Source organism: Onychomys torridus, chromosome 1 (assembly GCF_903995425.1).
Source record: "Onychomys torridus chromosome 1, mOncTor1.1, whole genome shotgun sequence".
In the NCBI taxonomy this organism is placed as follows: Eukaryota; Metazoa; Chordata; class Mammalia; order Rodentia; family Cricetidae; genus Onychomys; species Onychomys torridus.
Genome location: NC_050443.1, coordinates 18,086,132 through 18,096,753, shown reverse-complemented (window position 1 = coordinate 18,096,753; position 10,622 = coordinate 18,086,132). Strand labels below are relative to the sequence as shown.

The 10,622-nt window shown below is 46.9% G+C and overlaps 1 protein-coding gene across 1 annotated transcript; it reads left to right on the top strand.

The window, feature by feature from the left end:
• Positions 1-687: 687 nt before the first annotated feature.
• On the top strand, positions 688-6,430 carry Klk6 (kallikrein related peptidase 6). The gene is made up of 5 exons (XM_036200049.1): positions 688-766; positions 1,244-1,400; positions 3,133-3,380; positions 3,820-3,956; positions 6,272-6,430. The coding sequence occupies exons 1-5, from the start codon at positions 688-690 to the stop codon at positions 6,428-6,430; spliced, it is 780 nt and encodes a 259-aa protein (XP_036055942.1).
• The last annotated feature ends 4,192 nt before the right edge of the window (positions 6,431-10,622 follow it).

Below are 10,622 nucleotides of genomic sequence, written 5' to 3'. Positions count from 1 at the left end.
TTGAAGAGAGAGGGGTTAAAAGGAAGCTGAGAGAGCCTGAGGACAGAGCCTGCCTCTTTCTGGGAGGCCACAGAGCCAGGCAGGCTTCTAGGAGACAGTCTACTACTTAGGACCCTGCACCCAGGTGTCACCTTCCCTGTGCAACTCGGGTCCTAAGGCAACATCCGTCAGTCTGTTCTCTCCGTTCTATCGTGGAGCACCCTGTCTTGCCGACTGTTTCTGACTCTGGCTTCCTGTGATAGGGGGTGTCATTTGTCCCCACCTAAGTGCTGGCTGGTACACTGCTGGCCACCAACGGTAAGACACATGCGCTGCAACACCTATAGGTGTGGGTGAGTGAAGTGTAAGGATGGAGTCGAAGTAGGAAAAGAAAATCCCACAGAGAGGAAGAGTGTCAGTGACCCCTTGGAACTAACCTCTGTTAGTAGGAAGGGGGACCAGAGTCTAGGGAGTCAGGAAGGTTGGCTGTGTTTCTTCCCAAAAGCAACTGGAACCCTGGACGTGGTCTGCATCTGCTCTCACGACCCCTCAGATTCAAGGTGTGGGTTGGGAAATGAGAAACCAGGAGGTGAAAAGGGGGCAGAGGTCAAACAAGGGCAGGGGCACAGACAGGACAGTGAGGATGGAGAGGGCGAAGAAGAAGCAGGGTGGTCCTGGACAGAGGCTGGGATATGACTAACAGAATTGATGGCTTCCCCACTCAGGGTGACCGTGAAGATGCTGATGGTGAAGACACTGGTCCTGTGCTTGGTTCTTGCTAAGTCAGGTGATGAAAGGAACATAGACAGGGGAGGAGGTTGAGAGATGGATGGGCATTGGTGGTAGATGGTAGTTTAGGATGGGACTAGGTAGCTTTGGAATGAGGAAGGCCCTGAGACGACTGGCTAAGAACAAGTCTGGAGGTGGATTTGAGGATAAAGGATGAGTATGGCTTTATGGATGGAGATATCTGGGCGTGGTGACACACTCCTTTCACACCTTTAATCCCAGCACTTGGGAGGCAGAGGCAGGTGGATCTCTGAGTTGGAGTCCAGCCTGGTCTACAGAATGAGTTCCAGGACAGCCAGGGGTACACAGGAAAACCCTGTCTGGAAAAAAACAAGCAATAACAAAAGAACAGAGGAGATGGAGTGGAGGAGGGGGAGGTAGGGTTGGAGGTGAGACTGGGATTAGGGACCGAGCGGGTTGCAGTTCATCTCAGAAGGCTCTCTGAGTTCTCTCCTTCACATCTTCCCTCTCTCAGCCTGGACCGAGGAGCAGGATAAGGTAGTACATGGTGGTCCCTGTTTGAAGAATTCTCATCCTTTCCAAGCTGCCCTCTACACCTCGGGTCACTTGCTGTGTGGTGGAGTCCTCATCCATCCACAGTGGGTGCTCACAGCTGCCCACTGCAAAAAACCGTGAGTGTCTCTTTCTTTGAGAAGTGTATATAAGGGGATCTGGAGGGTGCAATGCAGACTTCAGGAGGGAGGCAGATCTGAGCACTCACCATCCTATAAGCAGCTTTGTTCAGCCAGGTCATATCCAAAGGCTCCAGGACCCTGGGGGACATCAAGATTTGCGGATACTCAAGCCCTTTACAAGAGAGACAGTGCAGCTCTGTGTATAGTCTGTGACTATCCTTGCATGAGCTCTAAGCTTTATCTCGACAGGGGCTGGTAATGCAGGAGCTGGTGGAGTGATTGCGCTGGGCTCCATACCCAGTATCTCCCAAACCGGGCATGGTAGTGAGCCACCGTAGTGTCAGCATTTGAGAGATAAAGGCAGGAGAGTCAGAAACACAAGCTAATCCTGAGCTATTCAGGGAGCTTGAGGCCAGCTTGGGCTGCAAGAGATGCCCTCCAAAAAACAAAAATGGGAGCTGCATCGATAGCTTGATAGTTCACTTGCTTCCCAGTCATTAGGACTGAACTTCGGATCCAAGTACCCATGTCACAAGCCAGGCAGCCTGCAAATCAAATGCCTGTAATTCCAACTTAGAGGGATCCAAAGCCCTCTTCTGGCCTCTGCACATGCACACCAATCAGAACACACACACACACACACACACACACACACACACACACACACACACATCAAAAGAAATCTGTTTTAAAAATAGGGTTGGAGAGATGACTCAGGGGGCTAAAAGCACATAATGTCTTGTAGAGGATCTGAGTTCAGTCCCAGCACCCATATAGCAGCTCACAACTGCCTCTAACTCCAATGCCCGGAGATCCAACATCTTACCTTCTCTGGACATCATGGGCACCTGCACTCAAATGCACATACCCCATCTACCCACACATATATTTAAATTTAAAAAATAAATCTTAAAAAATAAATTCATGGGCTGGAGAGGTGGCTCAGCCACTAACAGCTAGGCTTATAACAAAAATAACAAATTCATAAATAAAATTATGCTTAGATTACACGCAGTGGCCATGGCAGTGTAAATGCTATGTAAATAGTTGTTAAACTGTTTTGTTTGAGAAACAATAACAAGGAAAAAATCTGTATATGTTTAATACATACAGATTTTAATTTTTTCTTTTTACTTATTGCTAGTTTCGTGTGGGTGTGCACTTGTGACAGTGCACCTCTGGAGGTCACGGGACAACTTCGTGGAGTCAGGTCCTCTCCTTCCGCCTTTGTGCAGGTTCTGGAGATTGCTCGCAGGTCATCGGGATTGTGCAGCAGTCGCTTTACCTGCTGAGCCCTCTCGCCTGCTCCTTCCTCAGCAGTGTGCTGTTTGTTCGTTTGGTTTTGAGTCAGGGTCTTTCTATGTATTCCTGGATGGCCTGGAATTCACTGTACAGATGAGGCTGGCCTCAGACTCAGAACTCCTCCAGTGTCTGGCTCCAGAGTGCTGGGATTAAAGGCGTGCATCACTTGCTCACTGCCCCCCCCCCGCCCCCCAGTATTTTTGATCTGTGATCAGTTGAATCTGTACATGTAGAACCTGCAGCTATGGGGGCGGACTGTCAAGTAGTACCGTAGGAAAATTTTAAAGATGAAATTCTAGAAGAATAAACTTGTCTTTGACTGAGCTGGCGAAGACCAAGGAGGAGGGAGAAGAGGGGCAGACGGTCTTTCTGGGAGCCTCAGGCGAACCCCAAGCCTGTAGGTGATTCCTAGCTGCTTTCTTTCCAGGAATCTGGAGGTGCACTTGGGGAAACACAACCTGCGGCAAACAGAGAATTTCCAAAAGCAGATCTTTGTGGATCGGACAATTATCCACCCCCGCTACAACCCTGACACCCATGACAATGACATCATGATGGTGCATCTGAAAAATGCAGTCAAATTCTCTCAAAACATACAGCCACTGCCCTTGAAGAAAGATTGCTCTGAGGAGAATCTCAGCTGTCGGATCCTGGGCTGGGGCAAGATGGGAAATGGTCAGTGAGGGGAGATGGTTGGAAGTGCCAAAGAGACCAAAAGGAGCGGGGTCTAGTGGTGGAGGTGGGCTGGTAGATGGAGTGCCATGAGAAGATGCTGATGAGCGGACCAGTAGGCTAGTTTGTTCATGGGTAAAAGATGGATGGAGGGAGGAAAAGTTGAGGAGTTGGACCAAATGTGGATGAATAAATAGCATGGAGAAGACGGCCACAAAAATGAAGGGCCAATGCGAAGAGAAATGAGAACTCATGGAGAAATAATGATTAGTCAGGAAGCCAGGCCAATAATGATGGGGAAAGGGGACAATCGGAAGGCAGTGACAAAGAAGACGCGTTCTAAGCATGAGAGAGAAACAGAAAAGGAATCAACAGGAAATGGGGGGGGGGCAGTGAAGACCTGAGAGAAAAGGCTCACATAGGCCCATCTCCCTCCTCCTAGGTGACTTCCCAGACACCATTCAGTGTGCTGATGTCCAACTGGTGTCCCGGGAGGAGTGTGAACGTGCCTACCCTGGTAAGATCACCCGAAGCATGGTGTGCGCAGGTGACAAGATAGAAGGGAACGACACCTGCCAGGTGAGAATGGGAGCAGAGACCTGAAATCCACCACAGTCAGGAAAACAGAGACACAAAGTCAGCTGGGAGAGCACTGGAGGATGTCAGGAAGAGACTCCATCTCACACAAGCAGAGACAGACAATCAACAAGCCAGGCTAGGTGGTGGTGGTGCACACCTTTAATCCCAGCACTTGGGAGGCAGAGCCAGGTGGAGCTCTGTGAATTCAAGGCCAGCCTGGGCTACAGAGTGAGTTCCAGGAAAGGAACCAAAGCTACACAGAGAAACTCTGTTTAAAAAAAAAAAAAAACCAGAGAGAAAAGAAAGGAAGGAAGGAAGGAAGGAAGGAAGGAAGGAAGGAAGGAAGGAAGGAAGGAGCAAGCCAGCCAGCTTGGGGCTATGAGGATGGCTCAGTCAGTAAAATACGTGCCAAGCAAGTATGAAGACCTGAGCTGAAGGGCATAATGGCATGTGCTTGTATCTCAGTACTGGGGGACAGAGGTAAGCAGATCCCTGGGGTTTACTGGCAGGGTAGCCTAGCCTATTTGGTGAGCTGGGTCCACTGAGTGACTCTGTCTCAAAAAAAAACCACAGTAGATGATTTCTGAGGAGGGATGCCTAAAGTTGACTGCTGGCTTCCACATGCACACGAGCATACCTGCATGCACATACACTCTCATATGTTCACCTACACAAACACACACAAGCACCCAGCAGAAACAGGAAGCTCAGATGCAAGGACAGAGAGGGAGACACCAAGAGCCAGACACTACAATGGCTAGCCAATATGGGTGAACCTAGTGAGCCTGAAAATTAAAGAAACAATTTCAATGAATGGCCACCTTGGGTGAAGTTTTGAACAACTAGAGAGACTCAAGAACCCAACAAATGCTAGCCATCCTTTCTCAGAGCTGCAGCATTGACGCCACTTAGACATGGCTGAGCTTCAGATGGAGGGCATCCCAGCTGCAAAGAGAGGGATTCTATGCTCATCCCTCAAAACCTGTAACCAGGCTGCTCTGGAGCCCACTCACAAGCCTTGGCTCATCTCCAGACTCACAGAAATCCTTCTGCATCAGCCCCTGGGTACTGGGATGACAGGCATATGCCACCACACCCATCTAGTCTCCAATACCTTAGCAGGAGCTTCCCTGACTTATCCTTCCAGACTCCTTTTTATGCCAGAATGACTCTAGACCATGGAGGGCTGAAATCAACCCACTAAGAAAGCAAGGGTGGGGATGAGGAGGCCGAGAAAGTGAAACAATGATCTGGGAACTAAGAAAGAGCAGGTAGACGTAGCTGGCCTGAGAACAGAGGACAGAGAACGTTCGTTGTGTTGTGTTGTGTTGTGTTGTGTTGTGTTGTGTTGTGTTTTTGTCTTCCCCTTGAGTCTGTGCCTTCCCACCTCTCCCAATGGTCTTAGCATTTTTATCTTTCCCTCTCTATTTCCCTCTCACTGATACCCTTTACTTTTATGGACCTTGGTGTCTCTCTCTCTCTCTGTCCTATGATCTCTTTCTGCAGTGATGAGAACAAACATCTACTCACCCAAGACAGGGAACTAATAACCAACCAAAGAATGGCACTCAAGTCCAATTTGGTGAATTGATGAGTTTTACTGAGGTTACTTAGAGGAGCAGAAATGACTCACTCCAGCCTGGATGACAGACAGCTCACCAAAGTGTGGATCACCGTGCATAGCCTGCAGGCAGCTCAGCGGTTGGAGAGTGTCTCTCTCTAGCAGCTGAGGCCATCAGAGCCCCTTCTAGGCAGCTCATATCCACTGAGTGACTCTTAATAGTCCTTACTGCTTATATATACTTGGAGAAGGTGGGGCCTAGTGCATCTGGTTAGTTTTAGGTGCTTCCTGAAGCCTTTGAGTTGTTTGTTTTGATTTTTAAGGGTCTTTGTTATAGGCGGGAATATACTGGGTCTTAACAACCTTCCCTCCAGGATGAATGACTTATCTGAACATCCTCTCTCCCACCTATACCTTTATGAAACTTGGTGTCCTTGAGCACCTCATCTATCTCTGTCTTTACTGGGAATTGAATCTAGGTTCTTATGCATGCTCAGCAAGTGCGTGAGCTTGCTGGTGAGCTATACCCTCATCCCTCTTTTACTTTGAGACAGGGTCTTCCTACATAGCACAAGCTAGCCTTAAATTTGTAATCCTCCTGCCTCAGCATCTTGAGTAGTTGAAATAGCAGGCATGTACCACCACACCAGTCTTTCCTTCCATCTCTGAGTATCTCTAACTCTCCCATTCTGCCCCCATTCCTCCTCTCTCTCCTCCTTCTGGGTCAGTTTCTGATTTTCTCTCTTCCACACAGGGTGATTCTGGAGGTCCCCTGGTATGTGGAGATCATCTCCGAGGCCTCGTGTCATGGGGTAACATGCCCTGTGGATCAAAGAAGAAGCCGGGAGTTTACACTGATGTCTGCATCCATACCAGATGGATCCAAAACGTCATCAAAAACAAGTGGCTCTGACTTGAGATGTCCAATTCCTGACCTATGAAACCCCTTCCCCTAGCTGGCTACAGATTCTCTCTCCCTGAGACCATACTCTACTCTCAGAGTCTTCAGATGCCCAGGTCTGACACTGACGCTTAATAAACGTAGTGACACAGAGAATAGATCATTGCTAAATATATTCTGCTCAATGCTTGCATCCCAGGGCGGCTACAGGCTACAGTCCTACCTCACAGGTGTGGTTAGCAGAAGGAATTCGAGTGTGGCCACGTACTGTCTGGGCACCCTTGGGGTGTGCTTTCCTTTAGAGTGTGAATTTTCTCATCAGTACACTTGGGATATTACGGGGCTGGAGGCGTGCTCAGTGGATAACAGCACTTACTTCAAGAACAAGGAGTAAGTGTTCAGTCACTTCCACCAGTAAAATGCACACAGAGGGCACTTTGCTTTGTTCCATTTCTGCTCCTTGGAAACCTAGCTTTGCCCACTCCTTTACAACCCAGCTGGACACCCACCCTGGACTCCTCCGCCTTGTTCTAGCCTCTCAGAGGTAATCTCCCTCAAACTCTTTCTGCAGTGTTATAGCACAGGTGAGAAAACTATGGGCCACCACACCAAAATCAGAGTCCTTTATTTTGAGTCAGAGCTCAAGAGTGGGCTAGCACCTCAGAATGACTCTTGGTGCCAAAGCTCAGGAGCACAGTGTTTTGTTGTCTGGTTTGATTGTATTTGTTTGTTGTTTGGTTTGTTTGAGACACGGTTTCTCTGTGGAGCCCAGGCTAACCTGGAACTTGCCAAGTAAACGAGGCTGGCCTCAAACTCAGAGATCCACCTACCTCTGCCTCCCAGGTGTTGGGATTAAAAGTGCATGCCACCACTGCTCAGTGTGAAGGATATAGTGTTTTCAAAGGCAGAAAACACAATTACATCTATATTAGATGAGGGTCAGAGTAACCTTGCAACATATTTTTGGCTGAACACAGTAGTAATTTCAGAAACAACATGACAATTAATTTTGATTTATACTTTTTTTGGTTATTTTTGTTTATGTTTAGTTTGCATAAATATTAACTATTGTAGTGAATACATCTGGACCATGGTCAGGGTCATGGAAATTCCAAATGTAATGCCAAGATGGACATGACTGTTGGTAGAGAAGGAAGATAGAGGACTGAGAAGAATCTAAGCAGACATGGATGGAGTCAGGTCGAGATGGCGTTTGTTACTTTAGTCACTTCAGTAACAGCAAAAATAAGGAAGCGAGGCCGGGTGTGGTGGTGCATGTCTTTAATCCCAGCACTCAGGAGGCAGAGGAAGGCGGATCTCTGTGAGTCCGAGGCCAGCCTGGTCTACAAAGTGAGTTACAGGAAAACTAGACAAGCAAAAAGGGAGGTGCAAGGACTGTGAGATTACTGTAGGGCAAGAGTGATGGGAGATAAATGTCTTAAGGGACCTCAAGTACCAGCATCTGAGATGAGGACTTTCTCCAGAAGGTCATAGGAAGACATGGAGAATTTGAGAGCAGCCATGTGCAGGGAGCCGAAGGGAAGAGGTCATAACTGTGAGGTGTGGGAGGAGTTTTGGTGACGGCACAGGGAGAGGAGGGGTGGAACGGGACTGGGAGACTTAAAGAAAGGTGTGGAGGTTGGGCGGGTATCATGAGCAGGAAGGGAAAGCCTAGGTGCAAGAGCTTCTGGGGACCACACCAGGTAATGGAAGCTGGGACTATCCCCAGAAGAAAAGGTGACATGTCTGGAGACATCAGTCAACAGAAGATGATGTGACTGAGGACCAGGCAGGGGAAACTGGGCGTGACTCTGAGAGAACAGGGTCAGAGCTGAGAGGTAGAACCTTAAAAAGGGTTCATAGTTTTTGAGACAAGACTGGCCTTGAACTCTTTATTCATCTAAGGATGGCCTTGAACTTCTGACCCCCCTGCCTCTACCTACTGAGCGCTTAGATTACAAAAATGCACCATTATGCTCAGTTTTATGTGTGGTGTTGAATTCTGTATTAGTTAGGGTTTTAATTGCTGTGAAGAGACACCATGACCACAGCAACTCATATAAGGGAAAATATTTAATTGGGCCTGGCTTATAGTTTCAGAGGTTTAGTCCATTATCATCAGGTCAAGAAGCATGGTGGCATGCAGACAGACATGGTGCTGGAGAAGGAGCTGAGTGTTCTACATCCTGGTCCACAGGTGACAGGAAGTGAACTGGCTGAGAACTCAAAGCCGCCCCCACAGTAACACACTTCTTCCAAGAAGGCCACACCATCTAATAGTGTCATTCCCTGTGGGCCAAGCATTGAGACACATGAGCCTATGGAAACCACACCTAACCAAACCACCACACTGGGGAATGAACCTGGGGCTTTGTACATGTTGGCAAAGTCCTCTACTAGAGCTTCACCCTAAGAACCAAAGAATCTTAATTTTGTAGACAATTCACAATGGGAAAAGCAGCTGACATTTTGAGTGAACAGGGGGATAAAATGATGACAACCAGGCAGTCTCAACCAATACTCTGTGAACATTAGGAACTTCCTCACCATGACCCAGCTGCTGACTCAGGTGGAGACCTACTGCTCAACCAGAGGCCACACCAGCAACAAAAGTTCAGATAGGCTGCCCACCCATTGCCCCCCATTCCATTAGTGCCCCCCACCCTGTATCCAATCCCTCTATCCCTTCTCAATGCCATGTCCTAGCCTCTAACTTGGGCAGAGACCCCTTGATCCATCAGAAGTGACATCAGTCCTCAACTTGAATGGAGACCCCTTGCTCAATCATAGGCCAAATCAACCAGAAAACCAGAGAGGAAACAGAAACCAAGGAACAAAACACCCATCCAGCAAAGACAAACTCAGAAATTGTCACCTAGACCAATTATCACCCCAAACTCAGATGCCTGGATGCCAGTGCAAGAACACAGTCAACAACAACCAGGGCAATATGTCACCACCAGGGCCGAGATATCCTACTACAGCAAGCCTGGAATATTCCAACACAGCTGAAGCACAAGAAAAAGACCTTAAAGCCAACTTTATGAAGATGGTAGAGGTTCTTAAAGAGGAAATGAATAAGTCCCTTAAAGAAAATGAGGAAAAGTCAAACAGTTGAAGGAAACAATAGATGAAGGAAACTGTTCAAGACCTGAAAGTGAAAATTGAAGCAATAAATAAAATACAAACTGAGGGAATGCTGTGAAGCATAAATCTAATTAATCTTTATAAAAAAAAATCAGGAGTCAAATACTGGGGTAGGAACCCGAAAGATCAGAGAGCAGGGAGCAGCCACCAGTTGCTTCCTACTTTTCTCATTTCTCTGACAAAAAGCTTGAGATCCCCATCTTACCACTTCCTGTCTCCTTTCTCTACAGTCCTCCAATCCTCTATTGTCAGAAAGCGGCTGGCCCTGCACTCTGACTCTAAGTAAGCTTTATTTGTCAGAACATAATCAAAATATCACACATTTCCCCCTTTTTTGTCTAAATGAAAAGAGAAGGTTTTAACTAACATAGTAAAACTATATACAATAAGTACAATAACTATATACAATATATATGGCAAGAATTACATTAACAATGTCCAGTCCATTTGCATTTGAAAAATTCAGAGAAAATACTTCATTATCTATCCTATCTTAGTGAGTTCAAAGTGTTGTACCTAATTCACTTCCTATCCTAACTTGTATTACCAACCCAAAACTATATTTGTATGTTTCTCAACGTTGTATACTTTACACCTCTTTTGTAAATTTCTTTAATGAATTTGATAATAAGGCAAACTATATAACTATCCAGTCTTCAACTTCATCAGAGACCTGAGAAGGACATAAAATTACTTGAGTAAACAGGAAGTGCAGAGCAAACAACTTCCAAAATCAAAAATGACAGAAACAGCTGGCTGCCTGGTCACCCAAGTTCTCTCTGTACAGTTGGGGCATCCCTCTTCAGCCTACAGGTCTAGAATATCTGACAGACTTTTCTTTGAAGCAGGTTTTTTGAAAGACTGTTCATCCTTGTCTTGGCAAAATTTGGCAGTCATTTTCTTTTGTGTCCTGCCTGTCTAATTTGGAAAGCATACTGTCAGCAGTTGAGGCAAGGGCAGTTTCTTGTTCAGTGGCTAATTTTTGCCACAAAGAAAGTGAACTCCACATGGAGTTTCTTTGAGGCATATCATCTTCTCTGAAGTAGATGGTGCTGCA